Here is a 24152-nt window from a genome sequence, read left to right as displayed (position 1 = left end):
TTTATGCTTTATGTAGAATGCTGGTTACCTATTTCAACATGACATGGAACATCCGACTCTTTCATCAATACAAGCTCCGCTACATCCTCTAGAGTTGAAGTGCCATGTGCAGAGGATAATACACCCGATTGTAGAGAAATTGAAGCGCCATGTACATCCTCCAGAGGATAATACACCCACTGCAATGATATTTTTTTGTGTATTGAATGGGTTCCCAGGGAATTCTTGTGTATTGAATGTATTCCATCTACTTTTTTGTGGATTGAATGCATTTGAGGGACTTTGTTGTGTATTGAATATTTTTTTGTGTATTCAAGGTATTCCAGATTCTAGATGTGTATTGAATGTATCCCATCTATTTTTATTTTTATTTTTGGTGGATTGAATATATTTGAGGGAATTTGTTGTGTATTGAATTATTTTTTGTGTATTCAATGCATTTCAGGGAATTGTTGTGTAAATTGTCCATTTTTTCATCACCTTTTTTGTGTATTGAATATGTAAGGTAGTGACTAGTGTGTAAAACATTTGTAGGTTTATGGTCGTTTTAATGCCATGCTAAGATTCAGTGTCTTTTGAAAATATTACAAGAGTTGTTAGAAGGGGACTGACTTACCTTAGTTTCATCAACCTCTAGTATTTTTTGCACACTGGAATGTGTCAGTTATACTGCCAAAACTAGTATAGGTTATGTATGCCTCACTGTCTTTGCAGTTATTGGAAGACCCCAATTCCTTGAAATATAGAGTTGATTTCCACAAAATTTTATTAATATCCCTCTTGTTTCAAATGTTTTTCTAAAAACCAATATGACAGTGTTTGAAATGTGTAATATTGGATAGTGATCTGATCAACTTACTTTAATATAAAAAATAATGTTACATATTATTATTCAGACACTATTAAAAGAATAATAATAGAAGAATGAAAACACAATTAAGGAACCCACGGTTTACAAAGTGCATTGTTACAACTTGAAATTATAGTTACACATTACATTGCATCCATATTGGATGGAAAAAAATGCCTATGCACAAGTAAATTCTATGAACAAGGCAAACTCTCTTGACATCACCTTTGTTTTGTCTTCTGGGAGCTCCTCCTGCATGTTGCCCTGCAATGACACTCATACTAGAAATTCAAATTTCAGAAGCAATATCTTGTGTAGAGAAGCACATCATCTCCCCAATACACATAATGTGCAACCAAATGGGCATTTTGAAATCCTTTATGCTTTAAGCATCAATCCTCTGCACTGGAAAGCAGGCCTTTCTTTGGTAGTCCGAACTGCAACATTTCAAACAATAAATCTTTTTGCTTCTGAAGGGAATCATGAAATTTATACTTCAAGTAACTTTTAAAAATGTAAATTTTTCAGACAGATTGACGAAATAAATTTTCTATATTTTAATAAATAGCCAAAATAATATTTTTACCCAAAGTTGCTTAAAACTTTAAAATTATTTGGATGAATGATATCGATCGTGGAATACAAAGTTACTTAAAACTTTATTCCTCTTAATCCAAATATATTTAAAAAATAATAATCTTAACAATCCAAACATCAAAGAGGATATTATATGATCTTTTAATATTTAAAGGTAACAAGTCAACTATATGTCTGTAAATAAAATAGAAAATTGACAGCCAATGGTACGCCTCCTTTTATTATAAAATTAACACCTATTTTGGATAAAATGAAGATAGTCTAACTGCACCTGAACAAAAAGAGAAATCTCAACCACTAATAAGTCATTTTTTGTTAATAACTTAAAATCCATTTTTTCCTTTAAGTTTCCATCTCAACAAATTTCTAAGAAAATATTTTCTCACAAAAAAGCATAGAAATTTTGGTAGCGCAGATTTAAGGGGAAAAAAAATGCAAAACTGGTTAACAAAGTCAGCAATCTAAAATCAGTGTACAAGGTCTAACGGTGGCGCAGATCTAAGCATATAACTAGTACAATCAGGATTCAGTTGGAAACTTACCGTTAAGTCGTCGTAGATCCAAACGTAAGGAGCCTCACATGGTAGGGAAGAGAGATTCGCACGAAGATGGAGAGGCTAAGCTTGGGGGAGATTTCAGGTAATGGTGACGGGGAGGGGTTCACACGGTGTTGATGGGGAGGGGTTCGCACGGTTTGAAAATGGAGAGGGGTTTGTAGGTTTGAAGATGGGAAGGGGTTCGCACGATTTGAAATTGGGGGGAGGGGAGAGAAGAAGAAGATTGAGATAATAGAAATGGGAATGAAGCTACAAACTCCCTTTTGTCTTCGAGACCCAAAGCTACATAATCGAAAGCCAAATAAATTAAAATGAAAATAAAATAAAACATCATAGTTTTATTTTTTGGTCACGTCAGACTCGAGGCTACAACTGGGATGCGTCTCAGTCCATAGCATTTTTTGCTCAATAATTTATATATATATATATATATATATATATATTGGAAGATTTTGAGAAGGAGATCGAATCTATGACCCCTCTTAAAATGTTGGATCTTATACCATCCAGCCACTGATTTTAAGGAGGAGGGAAAGAAAAATAAAAAAATCGCTCAATAATTCAATACAACTGGTAGGGTACATATTTTCGCCGTCCTAATCAACCATAGCCATCAACTCTACTAAATTGGATAAGCTTCCCAAGATATTTCTTGAAAGGACAATGATGCATCATCTACTATTTTATTATTTATCGTATAATAAAAAATAATTATTTAATACACTGTTATAAACCAATAATAATATAGTTAAAATTATATCATTTTCTTCTTAAAAAATTTCTGATATTTTTGGATCCCAAAAGTCCGTACATAATAAAAGCAAAAGAATGATAAAAAAGAGTTTTGTTATATATTAACTTAATTACTTATTAATTTGAATATTAATATTAATTTATTTATATTTAAAATTTAAATTAATATTATTTTTAATAAAATTTATTTTTTAACCAATCACGTTATATTAATACACAAATTAATATATAATTATCCTTCCAACCATATTTTTCCGATAGAAAATATCTACCCCTTCGTTTTCTTTCTCTGCATATTAGCTTAGATCTACCTCCGAATTCATCCTCAAAAGCTCAATACGAAAACGGAAAGATTTTGTAAGCTCTGTTTAAGGAGCAAAAATGGCGTATAGTGGGAGGCCTAATAGGAGCGACGCTCATTTGCCGGCGGAGGAAGAGGCGAGGTTGGAAGCTATGACGAGAGAGTACTTCGATGAAACAGCTCCAAAGCGCTACCCCAAGCCTCAGCGTAGTGAGTATTCTTCTCAGTATGTCGATGCCATCTCTTCTAACAACAAAAACAACAATAACAACGATGTTATTCCCGAACTCGTCGAGTTCCAACGCCTCGAAAACGATCCCCAGGTCGGTTTAGAAAATCTGTTCCTTCAAGCCCCTGTTTCTTAGACACTTCAGGTTTTGTGAATTCTGGGACGTTCTGTAATATCGTTTGTTTGTTTGTTTTGCTCTGTTTGGGAAAAAAGAAGCTGGTCTACAATGGAAGAGAAGCGACGGAGGAATTTGTGGAGACAGAGTATTATAAGGATCTCAACGGTGTTGACAAACAACACCACACGGTATTATTACTTACCCATTTACTATTCTGTGTATAATTCACCACTGAAATCAAACAAAATGATCTACTTTGATTGCCAATTTATTATAGAGTTTCTCAGTTCATAGGCCAAAAAGAAAGAAAGAACAAGAATGTTCAAATGAATCAAGTTTTTCCATTCATGGATTTCGATTAGTGGAAGAGAAAGTAAAAGGCAGAAAATGCCCAAGTACTAAATTGGAACGACAGATTCGTCAAAATGCCGACAAGTGGATTGAGATGCCTATTATTTAAAGAGAAATGCGCAATATTAAAGTATGTCTCACTCACTCATGATTATAAAAAGTAGATAAATCTCAAATTCACTTTAATAAAAATAATATTTTTAATGGTTCGTCCTATTTATTATTATGTTTTAAATGGAGCGTGTTGAATTTGCATATACAGGTTTTGTTATTTATCATCTACCCATACCATATATCACTTTTATTTTTAATTTTTTAATTATTATACTCATTATTCATATATCATGCATTTGGCAAAAGAATAAAATTTCAAAAAAAAAAAAAAGTAAAAAATTATGAATAATGTGAGGTGTGAGTATAATAAGTAGAATTTTACATTCAATATTCTGTCTAATATTATTTTTATTTAAATAGACATTTACTTAACATGTGGGATGATGAAATTTAAGATCAAAGTTGCATGAATATTGTCACACCTACTGCAGACAGGAACAGGGTTCATCAAAGTGGAGAAAACTGATGGCAAAGGCTTCAAGTTAGCTCCTGATTCTGACACCAGCTACCACGCCTCTTGCCAATCCAACCCAGCCACCAATGAATGGATCCCCACGTTTGATAACATGGTAGTTGGCATACAAGTTTGCTTGCTTTATAAGCATTTTTTTTTTAATATATGAAATATTTTAAATTTAATGCATATGAATTTTTCTTTTTCTTTTAGGTAACTCATGCTTCAGACAAGCCAAACAGAAGCGACAACTAAAGTTGGGAAGATGGATGCCATTGTCTTCAATAAAAGATCTAGTTGTTGTTTCATATTTTCTTGGAATGTTATTGCTATTTCTTAAATAAATTTCATCGATGGATGATGGTAATTTAAATGGCAAAGGTAGCGAGGAATTTGGATAGAAGTCCAAAGTTCTTGTCACGGAATTTAGCCATTATATATGCTTTCAATGTTGAACTCAGAACTCATATTTTGTTTGGATCAAAATACATATATATATTTTTTATTGGATCTAGCCATTATATTCTTCTGATAGGAATTTATCCCTTTTTTTAAGAGAATTTCTTATATCTAAATATTAAAAAAATCCAATGGTACTTTCTTTATATAAAGAGTGAAGAGTTGTGGCTTCTTCAAAGACTAGTTGGAATATTTATAATCCATCAAAATTAATAATGATAGTTAATAATTATTTTACCATCAATTACATATCAATACTATTTTTTTATTAAGAAAAACTTTTGATTTTATATATTTTTTAAATGACATTTTTATATAATTTTTTGTAAAAAAAATTAAGATAGAATTATAAAAGAGCTGTATCCAGTAGGGTTAATTTTGCAAATAAGATGAATTAAGATCATCATCATATACATAGTGAGAAGATAAGATGAGATGAAATTATTTTAGGTTATATTTGAATAAAATATTATTAGAATATTATTTTTTAATATTTTATTATTTTGAGATTTAAAAATTTTGAATTGTTTATTATATTTTATATAAAAATTTGCAAAAATTATAAGAGATGAGATGAATTTCTTTCATTATCCAAATGAGTTTAAGACTAAAAGGATGAAAAAAATCCACTCAATTTCAGCACAAGGAGCACTGTACAGTTAAAGAGTTTCCATGTGAGCTTCTCCAAAGCCCATTTCACAGTTCCGAGTTAATGATTTTTTTAAATATATATATATATATATATATATATATAAGAAATCTTTATTAATAAGAGCAAAAAGAGTTCCACATTGGTGAAATATGGCTATACTCCAGTGATGTACAAGCTAGCTGCAAAAACAATGTCTCGCTTTATGGCATTGGAATCGGTTTCCATTTTCTTGTAGAGAGCAGAATTACCCATAATAGCCGCAGCATTTTTAAATTCACGACATGTCTCATCCAGTCTTACAATGGTGCGTACTATCAGACCTTCAGGGACATCTGTATGGAACTCAACATTAGCAGAGAATCAAAGCCCGGTTACCTTTTCGGAGGTGGTTCTAATGATTTGTCAAATATGTAATGATCGGCAACATGGCAATTAGCAATGGTGATGTCTCTTTGCTTCGGCATTTTAACAAAAATCTATCAGGTCGTTATGCAAACCCAGCAACAAAAGAGCAGCAAGAAATACGAGCGACAGATCTTCCAATGCCAACATTCAAACAACAACAGAAAGGGTTCTCCCAAACTGGGGATGGTGACACTGAGCCTCCCCTGTTGGAAATCAAAGACCCAGATCCAAAAGAACTGAAGTGGTAGCACCTCCTGATTTATTCTTGACACTTGTTTATATTAAGCAAAAGTAAATCAAATTGAAAAAAGGAAATCCTTTCCCGATTCTACATTTATGGGTCATAAATGAACTTGCCATCAAGCCAAACGCAAGGAATGCGAGCTATCTTGGACCAGTCTTGCCCTTGATCCTTCTTGCAGCGTTCTTTTAGCGAAGGACATCCATTGACATACAGTTGCAGAAGGGAGGGAGGTAGCCCATCCTTTGGAAAGGAACTGAGCTTCTCACACTCGAGGATCAGTAGTTCTTTCAGAGGGGTCAGGATTCGAAAGCCTTTAGAAGACAAATATTTCAAGTTTGGGAAGCATCGGATGGAAAGCTTGGTTAGAGAGGAACACCATTTCTGGAAAGGACACGAGGTCGATGCATCCACCATTGATGTTAAGGCATTTTTGAGAAGTAAGCTTGTGCAACCCCCACTCAAACAAGGCTTCATTGATGTTGAGATCACTAAGGTACAGTGATGTTAAGTTGGTGGGAAAACCTTCTTTCGGAACAGATACAATGCTTGGACATTCACTTATTTTCAATAATTTAAGAGAGGCGAGGTTGTATATTGAATTGGGCAAGGCCTGCATTTTCTCACAATCGAAAATCTGAAGAACTCTCAGGTTGGCAGGGAGTAACCCTACATCCGGGAAGAAATCAAGTGCTGGACATTTGGCAAGGTAAATCTGATCTAGATGGCTAAGGCTATGTATGCCTGTGGGTAAGGATTTCAGGTTTTCACAACGTGAGATGCCAACATATTCAAGAAACGAGTTATGATGAAACCTCTTTGCTATAGACTCCAGCTTTTGACAAGACCAAATATGGAGGTATTTAAGTGTTGCAGGTAACTCTCCACTTGATGTTAAGGATTTGAGGGATGGACAACCAATAATTGTCAAATCCACAAGAGATGTGCTGCTACTCAAACAATTGGTATCGCCATCGTCCAGTAAAATTAGCATATTCTTGCAATGTTGTATCTCTAGCTGCTTTAGAGTTGGAGGTAGCTGGCCTATAGCAAAGTACTTCACTGAATCACATCTATCAATTAGAATATACTCAAGACACGTACTGTTGTACATCACTGTCTTGGGTAAAGATCTCAGGACAATGCAATTGCTGATCTTGATTTCTTTGAATGTGGATCTAAAACCCAGTTGTAACTGCTCTCCTACATCTTCTGCCACAAAAGAAACTAGTTTGGGACAATTAGAAATATTTAGAACATGAAGACATGGGAGGGGTCGTTTTAATCCTGCATCATTTGACCATAAAGGCATTAGCTCCTCACAGCCATCAATGGTTAAATCTTCTACACTAGTCAGTCCTTCCATGGTAAGCCCTTCTATTTGTCGTGTGAATTCTGAAATTGTTGAAAGACACTTGAAGCTTAGTGAGCTGAAATGAATTTTACTTCTGCATATCACCCCTTTGGATTGCTCGATTTCTAGTTGGCAGACTTGTGGAAAGCTTGAAATTGTAACCACCAAATTCCAACATCCATTTATCACAACTTTTTCAAGTAAAGGAAGGTGGTTTGGTAACTTCCCCAATAACTTGGGACAATTTTGAATATAAAGCTGTCGCAATTGTGGGAAGTCTCCATAAGAGATCCAATTTTCCCATGCCCACATATCATCAAAATACAAAGTCTCCAAGGATATAAAAGTTGGGAACAACCTTCCCCATACAACTCAAGACCAATATTCTTCACGCTGGTCATGCCTCCAATGAAAATAACTTTGAGTGATGGTAACTGTCCAAATGGTGGCAATGATACACATTTTTTACATTCCTCAATCTTTAAAAACAAACACCATATTTGGAAATGAAGGACGTCTAAGCCAAGTTGGAAATTCTACACCGCCATAGCACTTGATCGTGAGCTCTTTCAAAGTATGGTGAGGCTGTAGCACATCAAGTACCTCTAATTCAATTAGTTTGTGTTGCGACTCATCATCTTGCGGCTCAATAATGTTGCTACACCATTCAAACATCAACCCACTAAGATTGGGCTTGCCAATGAGATTGGCGTCACTGGCATCCTTGGATTCAACCACGTTCTCCAATCTTAAAATGCATAGCATCCCTTCAAGATGAGACAAAGGCCCTAGCTCCTTTACTTTGGAGCAAGTACCTTTTCCAACAAACATATTAGACAATGTTTGAAGAGAAGTTAATTTACCTATTTGAGGAGGCATTCCTTCCAATAAATCTGCATTTAGAATATTGAGATGGTGCAAATTGAGTAGGTTTGCAAATGTTGAAGGTAATTTCTCTATAGGACAATTCTCTAATAGCAGTGTTTGTAAGTTATAGAGAGTGGTCATTGATTCAGGCAGGCTTTTGATTAGAGTATGAGAAAGATCAATGTAATGTAGATGCTTCAAATTACCAATTGAATCTGGTAGCTCAGTTATGTAATAGCTACTCAAAGAAAGCACCCTCAAGTATTGTAATTTTGGTAACAACTGAAGAGGAACAGTACAAGTCAAGTAACGGCACCTTGGAGAGCTCAGCAAAGGTAGGAAGGTACGTAAGCATGTTAGGTTGATAAAAAACCTCAAACTTTTTGGTGCCATCAAATGAACTGACCACATAAGACGAGTGCCGAGCCTTTTTGGAAATCTTTCCTTTGTTACTACCCTCAGATCCATCCTCCATTTTAAAACATGTATCTCCTGCAATTGATTGAGCCAAATCATTGATGAGGTCATGCATAAGAAATCGAGACTTATTCTCACTTGATTGTTGAAAAAATGATCTTGACACCAGATTGTGGAAATACTGGCTACCCAATTCTTCCATTTGCTTTTCCCCTTCTTGCAGTTGAATTAAACCTTCTGCCATCCATAACCAAACCAATTGCTTCTCCTCAAACTCGTAGTCCTTGGGAAGTATTCAACAGTACGCAAAACACCTCTTTAAATGTGAAGGGAGATGATGGTAACTCAACATAAGAGCCGGAATAATGCCACTTATCTCCTCTGGTATATCCCATATCTTACTGTTCAATACATTTTTCTACTCATCGCGATTTTGTGTACTGCGTAAGAGGCCCCCGAGGTTTTTAACCGCTAAAGGCAAACCTTTACATCTCCTTACTATTTCCTCACCAATATCTTTAAGGTTAGCATGCATGGAGAAGTCTTCTGTCTGCAATGCATGTGTAGTAAATAGAGACAAACAAGCATCATTTGACAGCACTTGCAAGCGGTAAGCTTGAGTAGTACCTATCATTGATGAAACTCCCTGATTTCGAGTTGTGATGATAATTGCACTTCCTGGACCCCCTGCTTGGAAAGGAGCTCTTAGGATAGTCCAATCATGGTAGTTTTCATTCCAAATATCATCCAGAATGACCAGAAACTTCTTCCCTTTCAAGTTCTCCTTTAGTTTGACTTGTAACAAATTTAGGTCATCCTCATCACAACTTTCGGAGCTTACAGATTTTTAAATTGTTTTTGTCACCCTAACGACGTCAAAATAATCAGAAACACAAACCCCTGCTTTCAGATCAAAAAATAATTGAACTTTTTCATCATTGTATACATGCTGGGTAAGAGTTGTCTTTCCTATACCACCCATGCCAAGTATAGGAATCACAGAGACTTTAGTATCGCTACTTTTCTCACTTAGCAATAACTCAAGTATAGCCTCTTTATCTTTTTCCCTGCCACAAAAGTGAGTCTCGGTCACTACAGAAGTCGGAGCCAGTGTACCTCTTATTTTATACGGCCTACGATCAACGTTCTCTTTCAAATTCAGTTCACCTTTCTGTGTTACAATATCATTGAAGCGAGCAGTTATTTCCTTTATCTTTTACCCCAACCTAGTGTTGATCTTAAAAGTTGTTGGAGTTGAAGCAAGGCAACAATCAGGGATGAGATTCCGTACCATACTGGTGCTAGCCTGATTTTCATTCATGAATTTGCGTCGCAAAGCTTCTGTCGCGAACTCATCCAGTATATCTTCCACATCGTGGGCCAGATCTTTGAGATCATTCAGCCACTCTTTCACAGCCCTGCTAGTGTATTGCTTCTCCTCGGCATCGTCAAGCACGGCCTGCAATCTTGACAAAGTTTTCCTCCACTTGTTCAGCTTTTCTTGGATTCCCTCTTGTCTTACAAAATCCAGAAACTCCCTTGACATCTGTAGTAACAGCATCTGAATGAACGCAGAAAGGAAGAGCTCTCCCACTGCCATGGTTTTCTGGGTAGATTTCCGTAGATTGGAAATGGTAAAGGCAGTCAAAACAGTTGTTTTTGGCAGGAACCAAAAAATCAAAGAGTTTTAAGTATATATAAGCACAGTCTTATATTAATTTATTTATTAATATTAATTTATTTATATTTAAAATTTAAATTAATATTATTTTTAATAAAATTTAATTTTTAATTAATTACATCATATTAATATATAGATTAATATATAATTTTATTTGTAACTATATTTTTCTAAAATCAAATAGGGCTGCTACGGGACCAACCCCGGGTGCTTTAGGCTGGACGCACCGTGAATTAGCAAACGTACAGCCGTAAAATTTGTGTTTCTAGAAGAAAGTAACGTCTATAATTAAAAAAAATTAAATATTTTTAATAGATTTACATTTAATTTAATTTTTTTTTTTTAAATACACGATATTTATATAATTATAATTATAAATATCATTTCTCGTATTAATAAATGTCAATACAAGTACAAAATTTAAACTTCAACTAGACATGAAAAAAATATTTGTTTAAACTTTAACTAGACGTGAGAAAAATATTTTATATTAAATTAATTAAAAATTTAAAATTTAAATTAAGCTTTCAAATTGTTAGAGAGTTATTATTTAATTTTTATCTAATTTTTTATTATTTTTATCAATTTTTTTCTTTCTTTTTATCACATTGAAATAAATTATATAAGTACTATTTTTAAATAAATTATCACATTTTATTTTTTAATAAAATTATTAATTAATATATAAAATGTATTTATAATATATAAAAAAATAATTAAATATTATTAATATATATAATATTATATTATTATTTTTATATTTAAAATGATTAGTCAAATATAAACTTATTTAACTAAAAATTAATATTATGGCCAAAAATTAAAATTCTAACAAAATTTTAAACTTAATAACTAGTCATTGCCAATGTTTTTACTCGGTACGTTAATGTTTCTTATTTTATTAATTTTTATTTTTATATAAAAAAATAAAATTATTTTAAAATATATACTCGCTCCATCAGTCAACCTCATGCTCAATAATTCAATTGAATACAAATGGTAGGTACATATTTTCGTCGTCCTAATCAACCATGGAAATTGCTTTGTACACATATGGCCACCAATGCTGGCCACCGATATTTATTTTATTTATTTAATATTTAAGTAAATATTTTTTAATGAATTTATAATTTTTTATTTATTTTTAAAAAAAATTTATGAATTTAAAAAATTACTTTAAAAAAAAAGGATAAAAACAAATTTACCTATTTTGTAGAGCATTCGGTGGACCCCCTCTGTAGAGTAGCACCGTCCAATCAACCATAGCCATAACCTCTGACTAAAATGGATAAGCTTCCCAATATATTTCTTGAAGAAGTTCTGATATTCTTGGATCCCCAAAAGTCCATACACAATAAAAGCAAAAGCCTGATAGAAAATATCTACCCCCGTCGTTCTCTTTATCTGCATGTAAGCCTAGATCTACCTCCGAATTCTTCCTCAAAAGCTCAACAAGGAAAAGGAAATATTTTGTAAGCTTTGTTTAAGGAGCAAAAATGGCGTATAGTGGGAGGCCTAATAGGAGCGACGCTCATTTGCCGGCGGAGGAAGAGGCGAGGTTGGAAGCTATGACGAGAGAGTACTTCGATGAAACGGCTCCAAAGCGCCACACCAAGCCTCAGCGTAGTGAGTATTCTTCTCAGTATGTCGATGCCATCTCTTCTAACAACAAAAACAACAACAACGATGTTATTCCCGAACTCGTCGAGTTCCAACGCCTCGAAAACGATCCCCAGGTTGGTTTAGAAAAGCTGTTCCTTCAAGTCCCTGTTTCTTAGAAACTTCAGGTTTTGTGAATTCTGGGACGTTCTGTAATATCGTTTGTTTGTTTGTTTTGCTCTGTTTGGGAAAGAAGAAGCTGGTCTACAATGGAAGAGAAGCGACGGAGGAATTTGTGGAGACAGAGTATTATAAGGATCTCAACGGTGTTGACAAACAACACCACACGGTATTATTACTTTCCCATTTATTATTTTGTGTATAATTCACTACTGAAATCAACCAAAATGATCTACTTTGATTGCCAATTTAATATAAAGTTTCTCAGTTCATAGGCCAAAAAGAAAGAAAGAACAAGAATGTTCAAATGAATCAAGTTTTTCCATTCATGGATTTCGATTAGTGGAAGAGAAAGTAAAAGGCAGAAAATGCCCAAGTCCTAAATTGGAACGACAGATTCGTCAAAATGCCTACAAGTGGATTGAGATGCCTATTATTTAAAGAGAAATGCGCAATATTAAAGTGTATAGGTATCGCTCACTCATGATTATAAAAATAGATAAATCCGAAACTCACTTAAAAAAATAATAATCTTTCTAATGGTAGATCCAATTTCTTTTAAAGGGAGCGTCTTGATTTTGCATATTCACTATACATCATATTTATTTTTAATTATTTTTAACTTTTTTTATTTTATTCTTTTTAAATTAATTGAATTTTTTTACTCATCATTTATATATCACACATTTGACAAGAGAAGAAAATTAAAAAAAAAAATTAAAAAATTATAGATAATGTGTGGTGTGAAGATAATGAATAAAAGATTGTATCTAATATTATTTTTATTTAAATAGACATTTACTTAACATGTGGGATGATGAAATTTAAGATCAAAGTTGCATGAATATTGTCACACCTACTGCAGACAGGAACAGGGTTCATCAAAGTGGAGAAAACTGATGGCAAAGGCTTCAAGTTAGCACCTGATTCTGACACCAGCTACCACGCCTCTTGCCAATCCAACCCAGCCACCAATGAATGGATCCCCACGTTTGATAACATGGTAGTTGGCATACAAGTTTGCATGCTTTATAAGCATTTTTTTTTAATATATGAAATATTTTAAATTTAATGCATATGAATTTTTCTTTTTCTTTTAGGTAACTCATGCTTCAGACAAGCCAAACAGAAGCGACAACTAAAGTTGGGAAGATGGATGCCATTGTCTTCAATAAAAGATCTAGTTGTTGTTTCATATTTTCTTGGAATGTTATTGCTATTTCTTAAATAAATTTCATCGATGGATGATGGTAATTTAAATGGCAAAGGTAGCGAGGAATTTGGATAGAAGTCCAAAGTTCTTGTCACGGAATTTAGCCATTATATATGCTTTCAATGTTGAACTCAGAACTCATATTTTGTTTGGATCAAAATATATATATATTTTTTATTGGATCTAGCCATTATATTCTTCTGATAGGAATTTATCCCTTTTTTTAAGAGAATTTCTTATATCTAAATATTAAAAAAATCCAATGGTACTTTCTTTATATAAAAAGTGAAGAGTTGTGGCTTCTTCAGAGACTAGTTGGAATATTTATAATCCATCAAAATTAATAATGATAGTTAATAATTATTTTACCATCAATTACATATCAATACTATTTTTTTATTAAGAAAAACTTTTGATTTTATATATATTTTAAATGACATTTTTATATAATTTTTTGTAAAAAAAATTAAGATAGAATTATAAAAGAGCTGTATCCAGTAGGGTTAATTTTGCAAATAAGATGAATTGAGATCATCATCATATACATAGTGAGAAGATAAGATGAGATGAAATTATTTTAGATTATATTTAAATAAAATATTATTAGAATATTATTTTTTAATATTTTATTATTTTGAGATTTGAAAATTTTGAATTGTTTATTATATTTTATATAAAAATTTGAAAAAATTATAAGAGATAGAGATGAATTTCTTTCATTATCCAAATGAGTTTAAGACTAAAAAGATGAAAAAAATCCACTCAATTGCAGCACAAGGAGCAGACTGTACAGTTAAAGATGTGGGCTTTGGATCCAAAGCCCATTTCACAGTTCCGAGTTAATGATTTTTTTAAATATATATAAGAAATCTTTATTAATAAGAGCAAAAAGAGTTCCACATTGATGAAATATGGCTATACTCCAGTGATGTACAAGCTAGCTGCAAAAACAATGTCTCGCTTTATGGCATTGGAAGCGGTTTCCATTTTCTTGTAGAGAGCAGAATTACCCATAATAGCCGCAGCATTTTTAAATTCACGACATGTCTCATCCAGTCTTACAATGGTGCGTACTATCAGACCTTCAGGGACATCTGTAAGTTCACAAATATCTGCAAATGGAGTTCCCTGCCACAATAAAATAAAATAAATAAACAAATAAAAAAGTAAAAAAAAAAAGGGAACTTAGTGAGATGCTGCTTAACCACTCCAAACACAAGTGATAAGGGAATATGTTTGTTTAATTTGAGAGTTCCTGAAAGAAAACCTTTGCCCATTCGTAAACCACTTCAACAAGACCAAACTTGAGATTGTCTTTGACATACTCTTCAGGGTCTATCTGTAGTTGGAACTGGGCTTGAAGCTCCCCAAGTCTTATTGCTGTGTCATATAATCTGGAAAGAGAACTAATTATCAGATCTTTACAAAACAAGGATAAAAAGATTTGAGGGGAAAATGAGGGGAACTAACCTCTTTTTGGCCTTAGAAAGCTTAGGTATAAGGGAAGGTTCAGAAGTATTCTTCTGTTGAAACACAAAGGCAGACATTAATGCCACCGCTTCTTCTGGTTCCAGATCGTCCAGCTGATTCTCAAATAAACATTCTGTGCAAATCAACTCCTCCCCTGAGTTCATCTCACATGCAACACGGCCTTTTAGTTGAACAACAAGGTCAGCATCTATACAGCCAATTTCCTTTAGAACATCTATCTGCAAATGCATGGTGTAAAATGTTGAGCAGGTTGCCGGGGAATTCAGTGTTGAAACAATTTACCTTGGAAGATCAAATTTCCACAAGTTAAACAATTAAGAAGAAAGATGAATGCCATGGAAACATACCCGGCCCTGAAAGTAAGGCATCTGTTGAAGTGCTTCATCTGACATTTGATATCTAAGAGCACTGACTTCCTCTCTATGCCCCTTTATCTCTTTTGCTAATTTAATATGTTCTTCCAATTTAATACACCCATGACACTTATTCTTTGCCATCTTTTCCAATAGGGCAGTCCACTTCCTGTAAGCTTCAACGATGGTCATGTCTTTCAACTTAAGATCTGAAACAGAATCACCAAGTGTTTAAATATACCCCACTATCAGATTAACAAAGGTAATTTGCTTGATGTTCATCGGGAATGAATGCGTTAACAAGTCAAATTGTTTACTTCCCAAAAACTTAATTTATTAAGCTCACTGACAAATGGTCGTACCTTTCACTGGATCTAGGGCTGGAGGGTACTTATTTCCATCAATCAGACCCAATAGCTGTTGAACCGTCTGGGAGAAAGCAACACTACTAACATTTTCGAGAAGCCGAACCCGGTCAATTTTTATTTTGCTATCGCATATGCATAAAAACTCTCTGCTATCAGTTCCTCTAACCTCATAACTCATTCCAGCGGAAGCACCATGGTAAGGCAATTTTATGTTGATGACCCCTGAACTTTTACGAGAAGTGACAGTAGAACAATACTCATCTTCAAGGGGACGTTTTGCTTTTGGTACCAATAAATAACCCTCTGGGAAATCAGAGCTTCTTTTATCTTGTAAATTACTGCTAGCAAGGGGAATTTGTGCTGTTGATGGTAAATCAGGTCTCAACACTAAAACAATGTACTGCTTGTTACCAACAGAAGATGCTTTCACAACAACAACTCCAAGCAAGTGGTCCTGGGACTGGCAATTATGAATGATATAGGTTTAGTTTCCCTAATCCTCACAAACAATTACATAGAAAATTATTTATAATGTAGTTTATGTGCTTAATGTGTTGTAATACATGAAGTATGAATCTAACAGCATATTCCGCTAAATGTATGGCTGCGAGTTTCTTTTTTTCTTTTTCTTTTTTAATTATTATAATTAATAAGAGAAATTTTATTCCAAGTAAATAGGCATAGCCCAAGTGCACAGGATATATACAAATAAGAACACCTACTTACAAGCTAAATCAGAATATAACTAAAGCAAAACATTACAATCATTCCCATTCCTTACAAGATTCTTCACCCAAAAGGTTAAAGTACTAAGAAATACTCCCTAAGTTCTCCTATAGAACGATCTGTCAAAGCACCTAACATTCCTATCTGTTAGAATATATTGTCTATAATGTGTTTGTATAAGGGTATATGAGTCTCTTGTATTTAGGGTATATATATACACTTATGTGTAAACTGTGAATAATATAACAGAGTACTCTTTCATCAAATAACATCTACATGGTATCAGAGCACGATTCTCACGAATCTGAGTTCTGTATGGGTTGAGAGTATTTTTTGGGTGTAGTTTGTGAGCTCACCGTGTTCCCCGGCGTGTTTCCATGTGGTTTGGGTGTTTCCGTGTTTCCGTCGGCGGCTTGTGGTGGTTTGAAGTGCTTTCCGGTGACTTTTCGGCATCATCTCCAGTACTAGACACCAGGGGTGAACTCGCCGGCAAATTCTGTGGGTACCAAGCCTGGTTGCCGTCCTCTTCAGCCGCCGGAAGGGGTCACCGTCGCCGATCTAGTACTGTTTGGTTGCAGGTAAGCTCGTATTCCAGTTCTAGAGTAGGCATAACCCTGAACCTATATAAGGTTTTATTCCAGGTTGGAATAAAACCCGTTTGGTAACACGGATAACTTAAACCTATCCTGGGTTAGGATAGGCTTATCCAAGACAGATCCAAACGAGCCAGACCCGGACCGACCCGGACCGAGACCGAGACAGGTCCATATCGGCCATATATCGGCCGAAACAGACCCGATACCGGCCGATACAGAGCCGATTTCGGCCGATACAGTCCGGTTCCGGCCACTTTCAGGCCGATACATACCGGTTCCGAACCGGTACAACACTTTTTTGACCGGTTCAGACTTGTTTCACCCGATACAGGCCCGAGATTTGGGTTTTTAATCTGGATTTCTACTTTTCCAGATTGTATTTTCCAGTTTTTCGTCCATATTTCATGTTTTTTCTGTGAAATCTTTGTTTCTAAGTGGATTTTTGTGATATCTTGGTATCTTTTCCATGGCAATTAAATTTGAGTCAATGTCACTTGCACCAAATATTAGTATGCCTATGACTTCGGTGAAGTTAAATGGAAAGAATTACATGTGGTCAAGATCCGTTGAAATGTTTTTGAAAGGCAAGGGTCTTCGTCGTACTCATCTGATTGATCCAATTCCTGCTTCGACTAGTTCTACATTTGCTCAATGGGAGCAGGAAGATGCTCAAATATTATCTCTGATGTTGACTAGTATTGAACCTAGTATTTTCTCAAGTTTAATACATTTTGACACTGCTCAAGAGGTGTGGGGGCATCTCAAACAGATGTATTCAGGTGCTGGAAATATAACTCGTATTTATGAGTTGTGTAAACAATTCTTCGTGTTGGAACTGCTTTGGGCCTGGAAGAATATTATTCTCAAGTAATGGGCATATGTGAAGAACTCAAAATGTATCAACCCGTCACTTCTGATGTTCCAAGTATGCTAAAACAACGAGAAGATTTTAATATTGTTCGCTTTCTTGTTGGCTTAAAACCGGAGTATGAGTCAGTGCGTTCTCAAATTTTGGCAAGTCCACAGCTTCCCTCATTTCCTGATGTATTCTCTCGACTTCAGCGAGCTACATTGTCTTCTGATCAGAGTAATGATAGATCTGCTTTAACTACTTCCTATGTTGCTCCTACTGTGCGTGGAGGTTGGAGTGGTAGAGGTGCACGTGGGGGAAGAGATAATCGCACTCGAGGTCGTGAATTTCGTAAGTGCACCCATTGTGGTCGCACTAACCACTCAGTGGATTATTGTTGGGATCTACATGGTAGACCATATGGGTCTGCTAATCAAGCCACTTTCCAAGATGATCCACAGTAAACGAGCTCCAACCGATCTTCAGATATGATTAGTATATCAAAAGATGAGTATGAGCGGTTTTTGGGTCACACAGGGGCTTCATCTTCCACAGCTACTCTTAGCCACTCAGGTATAGCATCCGCATGTCTTGTCTCATCCACTCAAGGTCCATGGATCATTGATTCAGGAGCTAATGAACATTTGACCTAGTAAACAACTTGTTGGCTGTAAATGGGTATACACTATCAAATTTCATCCTAATGGTTCTATAGAACGTCTGAAAGCCCGCTTGGTTGCAAAGGGCTACACTCAAACCTATGGCATTGGCTACGAAGAGATATTCTCTCCAGTTGCCAAAATCTCTTCTGTTCGAGTGCTAATCTCTCTTGCTGCTAATTTAGACTGGCCCTTATTTCAGCTAGATGTAAAAAATGCATTCCTCCATGGCGACTTGCATGAGGAAGTTTATATGGAGCAACCACCTGGGTTTGTTGCTCAAGGGGAGTATTGAGGTACTGTATGCAGGTTGAAAAAGGTATTATACGGTTTGAAACAATCTTCTCGAGCATGGTTTGGAAGGTTCTCTGATGCTGTATTGACATTTGGTCTTCACAGATGCCAAACAGATCACTCGGTATTTCACTTGCATAGTGATGCAGGTCACATTTTGTTGGTTGTATACGTGGATGATATTGTAATTACTGGGAATGACTCTGCTGGAATTATTAGACTAAAGCAATTTTTACATGATCAGTTTCAGACGAAAACTTGGGCAAGCTTAGATATTTCCTTGGAATTGAAGTCAATAGATCTAAAGAGGGCATCAACCTATCTCAGAGGAAATATGTACTTGATCTTTTAGAAGAAACCGGCATGTTGGGTGCACGACCTATTGACACCCCTATGGATCCCAATCGTAAATTCTTGAAAGAAGAAGGGGAGTTGTTTAGAGATCCAGGTATGTATCAAAGACTTGTTGGGAAATTGAACTATCTTACCATCACTAGACCAGACATCTCTTATGCAATGAGTGTACTGAGTCAATTTTTACAAACGCCTAGGATCTCACATTGGGATGTTATAACTCATATTCTTCGTTATCTCAAGCGAGCACCTGGCCTTGGAATACTATATCGACCAAATGGACATCTTAGAGTTGAAGCATTTTCAGAGGCTGATTGGGCAAGATCTCCTTCAGATAGAAGATCTACTACGGGATATTGTACCTTTGTAGGAGGTAACTTGGTTACATGGAAGAGTAAGAAACAAACAGTAGTAGCTCGTTCTAGTGCGGAAGCTGAATACAGGGCAATGGCACATACTACTAGTGAGCTGACATGGTTACAACACTTTCTTCAAGAGATTGGGTTTCCAGCTCCTATCCCTCTCCAGCTATTTTGTGATAATCAAGCTGCACTGCATATTGCCTCTAACCCTGTGTTTCATGAGATGACTAAACATATAGAGATTGATTGTCACTTCATTTGAGATAAGATACTAGGTGGTGACATTGCTACACCTTTTGTAAAGTCCGCAGATCAACTCGCATATGTGTTTACTAAATCCTTGTGTTGGAGTCGATTAAAACCTATTTGTTTCAAGCTGGGTTTATATGATGTATATGCCCCAGCTTGAGGGGGAGTGTTAGAATATATTGTCTATAATGTGTTTGTATAAGGGTATATGAGTCTCTTGTATTTAGGGTATATATATACACTTATGTGTAAACTGTGAATAATATAACAGAGTACTCTTTCATCAAATAACATCTACACTATCTAACCATAAATACCAAAGTAAACACGGGGATCATCTTCAACACTACAGTGCTGTTACTTCTCCCCTCGATACCTTGCCAACATGCAAAGAAATCCGCCACATGCATAGGCATCACCCATAAAATGCCAACCCTTGCAAAAATCTCATTCCACAACGATGTCGCTACCTCACAATGAAGAAAAAGATGATCAATAGATTTCCCAAGGGGCACCAGCCGGCAGGAAAAGGCAACCTTACTAGGCACCCTGGCTCTCCAAATACATTTCTTTGACCCCATGACTGGTTAACACCTTATAAAAAATAACTCACTGAAAATCTGGAATTAACTGTATGCAACCACAGCAGACTGTCCTCCCTGTTCTGATCAAGCTTCATCTCATATAATCTTCCTAAAAAATCAGAAACTTCACATACTTCCCAATCCTGCACACCTCTAATAAATTCCACAGACCAGCAAATTAAATTGTTAGAGAAGTGATAGGAATCAGCCACTGCAGCCCCTTTGTCTCTAGCAATCCTGAAAAGGTTAGGGTAAACAATCTTAAGAGGTGAATCCCCACACCAAGTGTCATGCCAAAAATAGATCTTTACCCATCCCCCCCCACCTTGAATTTGGAGTTCTTGACAAAGTCCCCCCATCCCAGCCGAATAGACTTCCACAAACCCACCCCGAACACCCCTCTTAACTTCATTCGTGCACCAACTCCCCCACATCCTCCCATATTTAACATCCACAATATTTCTCCAAAATGCATTACTCTCATTATGGTACCTCCAAAGCCATTTCCCAAGGAGAGCTTTATTGAAAAGTCTTAAATTTTGCACTCCCAACCCTCCACAAGAAACCGGAAGACAAACAATTTTCCAACTCACCAAATGAAATTTTCTTTCCTCCCAATTACCATCCCACAGAAAATTCCTATAAATCCTCTTAATTCTTTTAGCAACCCCAATTGGCAACTGGTAAAGGAAAGAGAGAGAGGAAATAAGTAGGGAGATTAGTCAATGTGCTCTTAATCAAGGTAACTCTTCCACCTTTAGACAAATATAATTTTATCCAGCCAGCTAACCTCCTGATCTTCTCAATTACCCCATCCCAAATAGAAACTGATTTGTGAGGGGCACCCAAAGGTAGTCCAAGGTATCTCATAGGTAATGAAGCTACCTTACATCCCAAAATATTGGCCAGATCCAAAATATTCCTGACCGTACCCACTGGAACAATTTCAGACTTGGAAAGATTAATTCTTAAACCAGAAACAGCTTCGAAACATAATAGTAAGGCTCTCAAAACACAAAGGTGATCCCGATTGTTATCACATAGAATCAAAGTATCATCTGCAAAAAGCAAATGAGATACTGAAATACTATCCCAAGTCTCATCACCCACCACAAATCCAGACATAAATCTTCCTTCGACAGCCGCCTCAAGCATACGACTCAATGCATCCATCACTATTACAAATAGGAAAGGAGATAAGGTATCTCCTTGCCTCAAACCCCGAGAGCTGTTAAAAAAGCCAACCAGATTTCCATTCACTAATATCAAAAATCTAGCCGTCGAAATACAATGTTTAATCCATGAACACCACTTCTTGCCAAAGCCAAATCTCCCAAGTATGTAAAGAATATATTCCCAATTGACATGGTCAAAAGCCTTTTCCATGTCCAATTTAACTAAAACTCCAGATTTACCCATTCTTATTCTACTTTCTAAGCATTCATTAGCAATTAGAACCGAGTCAAGGATCTATCTTCCCCTCACAAATGCATTAAGAGACTTTGATATAATCTTGTCCATAACCACTAATACAATTGGCTAACACATTGGCAATGATTTTGTACACCCCATTTACCAAGCTAATAGGGCGAAAATCCCTCATCTCCACTGCACCCGCCTTTTTAGGAATGAGAGAAATGAATGTAGTATTACTACTCTTCTCAAATTTCAGGCACAAGTGGAATCCACCAAAAAATTTCATAATGTTATCCTTCATAATGTCCTAACATGCTTGGAAAAATGCCATAGAAAAACCATCCAGGCCTGGAGCCTTGTCCTAACATGGATATCCGGGAACAGCGTCCTAACTAATCCCAGGGGTACTTAGGCCCTCGGCAAACAGTTTCCCGCAAGTGCACCTCAGTTAATTCAAAGAAAAAATCCCCCAGTTTGATGGCCCCTGAAGATTGTTTGCACCCAAGGGGATTTAAACCTTAGACTTGGGGGGAGCATACCCTCAAACCCGAGGCCTTTACCACTTGAGCCAAACCCTAGAGGTTACATCAAGAACTTCTTCTTCCTCAAAAGTTTGCTCCAACCAATCGCACTCATTTGATCAATAGACTCAAAACTAGCCCATCTAACTTTGGTCTCGATAAATGTTCTTCCATACAAAACTTCTCATAATAACTCACAACGTGATCTTCAATCTCCCCAATATCAGAAAGAACATTCTCACCATCATGAAGAACTTCAATAGTATTGAATCTACGATGAGAGTTTGCCATTTTATGAAAGAATTTCGTACAGTTATCGCCTTCCTTCAGCCAAAGAATCCGGGATTTTTGCCTCCACTAAATTTCCTCCATAAGAGAGAGCTTTTCAATTTCTGCATTCACCTCTTTTTTCTTCTCCTTCTCCTCATAGGAAATACCTCCCACAACATCCTTATCTTCAAGAATTTGCAATTGTTCCATCAGCTGTTTTCTTTTATTTACTACATTACCAAAAGTCTCCGCGTTCCAACTCTTCAAGTCTTGTTTAAGCGCTTTAAGTTTGCCCACCAGAACAAAGCTTGGAGTGCCAGAAAAATTATCAAAGGCCCACCACCTCCTAACCCTTTCAACAAAGCCCTCATCCTTCAACCACATATTTTCGAATTTAAAATATCTTCTCCCCACTTACGATGCCCCCACAATCCAAAAAGATAGGAAAGTGGTCAGAAACAATTTTCTGCAGCCTTTTTTTTGGCTCACTTCTGGAAATAAGGCTTCCCAAGAAGCTGAAATTCAAAAATTTGTCCAACCGGAACCATGCTCCCCAATTTGACCATGTGAATTCCCCTTCCACCATGGGTAAATTAATCAACTGTAGCTCAGAAATGATTTATGAAAAATCTGACATAGCTTTAGTTATCTGAGAATCCCCACCTCTCTCACAAGGAAACTTAGTAACATTGAAATCCCCACCAAAGCACCAAGGGAGACCCACCAACAGCAAAGACCCGCCATGTCATCCCACAAAATGCTCCTTCTAGAGTCCAAATTTGGCCCATATACTCCAGCAAACACCCATTCAATTCCATCATCCACATTCTTAAAATGACAAGCCATTATATAATTTCCCACAAAGTGATCAACTAATTCCATGGCCCTTCTATCCCACATAATAATGAACCTCCCGAGGCTCCATTAGAGACTAACTCAACCCAACAACAGCTCCATAGGTTTTTTTTTTAATAAACATAATTACGCATAGCCCAAATACACAGGAAGTGTACATAGAGAGACGCCTAATTACAAGCTAATCCTGAAAAACATTACAAAAGTCACTAAGACTATTCCCATCCAAAACAATAATCGAAGCCCAAAGCAACAAAGTATAAAAAAAGAAAGCTCTAATCCCTTCCACCGATCATTCTCTACTCTCAAAACAGCGCCCATATCTTTCATTCCACATACACCACATAAGACAAAGAGGACCATATTCCAAATGGTTGCTATTTGACGATTTCCTAGAAGCCCTCTCCAACATGCAAGGAGGTTCACCACCCTCTTGGGCATCACCCAAGCATTTCCCACCTTAGCAAATACCTCATCCCACAAAGCCTTTGACACATCCCAATGAAGAAGAAGATGATCCGACGATTCGCCCCATTTTTTGCACATAAAGCACCAATCCATTACAATGATACAATGCTTTCTTAACTTATCAATGGTAAGAATTTTCCCGTGAGAAGCCAACCACCCAAAGAAAGCCATCTGAGGCACCTTGCATCTTCAAATATTTTTCCAAGGAAAAAAAAAAAAAAAAAGTGGAAGAATGTGACGCCAATGTCTTGTATAAAGATCAAACTGAGAATTTCTTATTACCAAGCTGATTCCAAAGCAATCTATCCTCTCCTCCAGAATTTATGTTTAAAGCGTAAAGCAAG

General features: G+C 35.9%; 3 protein-coding genes, 1 long non-coding RNA gene and 1 pseudogene across 7 annotated transcripts in view; 2 read left to right on the top strand and 3 right to left on the bottom strand.

Moving 5' to 3' along the window:
* Positions 1-917: 917 nt before the first annotated feature.
* On the bottom strand, positions 918-2518 carry LOC122292362. The gene is made up of 2 exons (XR_006236915.1): positions 1990-2518; positions 918-1287 (listed from the first exon to the last, which is right to left on the bottom strand). It is a non-coding gene; the product is annotated as an uncharacterized LOC122292362 (long non-coding RNA).
* Positions 2519-3014: 496 nt separating this feature from the next.
* LOC122291852 lies at positions 3015-4842 on the top strand. The gene is made up of 4 exons (XM_043099870.1): positions 3015-3381; positions 3501-3593; positions 4302-4439; positions 4538-4842. The coding sequence occupies exons 1-4, from the start codon at positions 3139-3141 to the stop codon at positions 4577-4579; spliced, it is 516 nt and encodes a 171-aa protein (XP_042955804.1). The 5' UTR covers positions 3015-3138; the 3' UTR covers positions 4580-4842.
* Positions 4843-5435: 593 nt separating this feature from the next.
* Positions 5436-24152, bottom strand: part of LOC122291849 (DExH-box ATP-dependent RNA helicase DExH11) — a 37296-nt gene continuing 18579 nt past the window's right edge. For 2 of the 4 annotated variants that reach the window (XM_043099866.1, XM_043099868.1), the window contains exons 19-23: positions 15599-16064; positions 15231-15445; positions 14863-15101; positions 14660-14786; positions 14133-14520 (exon numbers count right to left, since the gene is read on the bottom strand). In XM_043099866.1, the coding sequence (XP_042955800.1) occupies positions 14308-14520; positions 14660-14786; positions 14863-15101; positions 15231-15445; positions 15599-16064 (1260 nt within the window). In that variant the 3' untranslated portion in view covers positions 14133-14307. Of the gene's footprint in view, positions 5756-14132; positions 14521-14659; positions 14787-14862; positions 15102-15230; positions 15446-15598; positions 16065-24152 lie in introns of those variants that run through there. The other 2 variants (XM_043099867.1, XM_043099869.1) reach the window with 2 other exon arrangements.
* LOC122291850 lies at positions 6067-9701 on the bottom strand (annotated as a pseudogene).
* LOC122291853 lies at positions 11721-13582 on the top strand. Its single transcript, XM_043099871.1, has 4 exons — positions 11721-12136; positions 12256-12348; positions 13045-13182; positions 13280-13582. Exons 1-4 carry the CDS (start codon positions 11897-11899, stop codon positions 13319-13321), a joined length of 513 nt encoding a protein of 170 aa, XP_042955805.1. The 5' UTR covers positions 11721-11896; the 3' UTR covers positions 13322-13582.

Source organism: Carya illinoinensis, chromosome 13 (assembly GCF_018687715.1).
Source record: "Carya illinoinensis cultivar Pawnee chromosome 13, C.illinoinensisPawnee_v1, whole genome shotgun sequence".
NCBI lineage: Eukaryota > Viridiplantae > Streptophyta > Magnoliopsida > Fagales > Juglandaceae > Carya > Carya illinoinensis.
The sequence above is the reverse complement of the archived record's forward strand: the minus strand, read 5'-3'. Positions and strand labels throughout refer to the sequence as shown.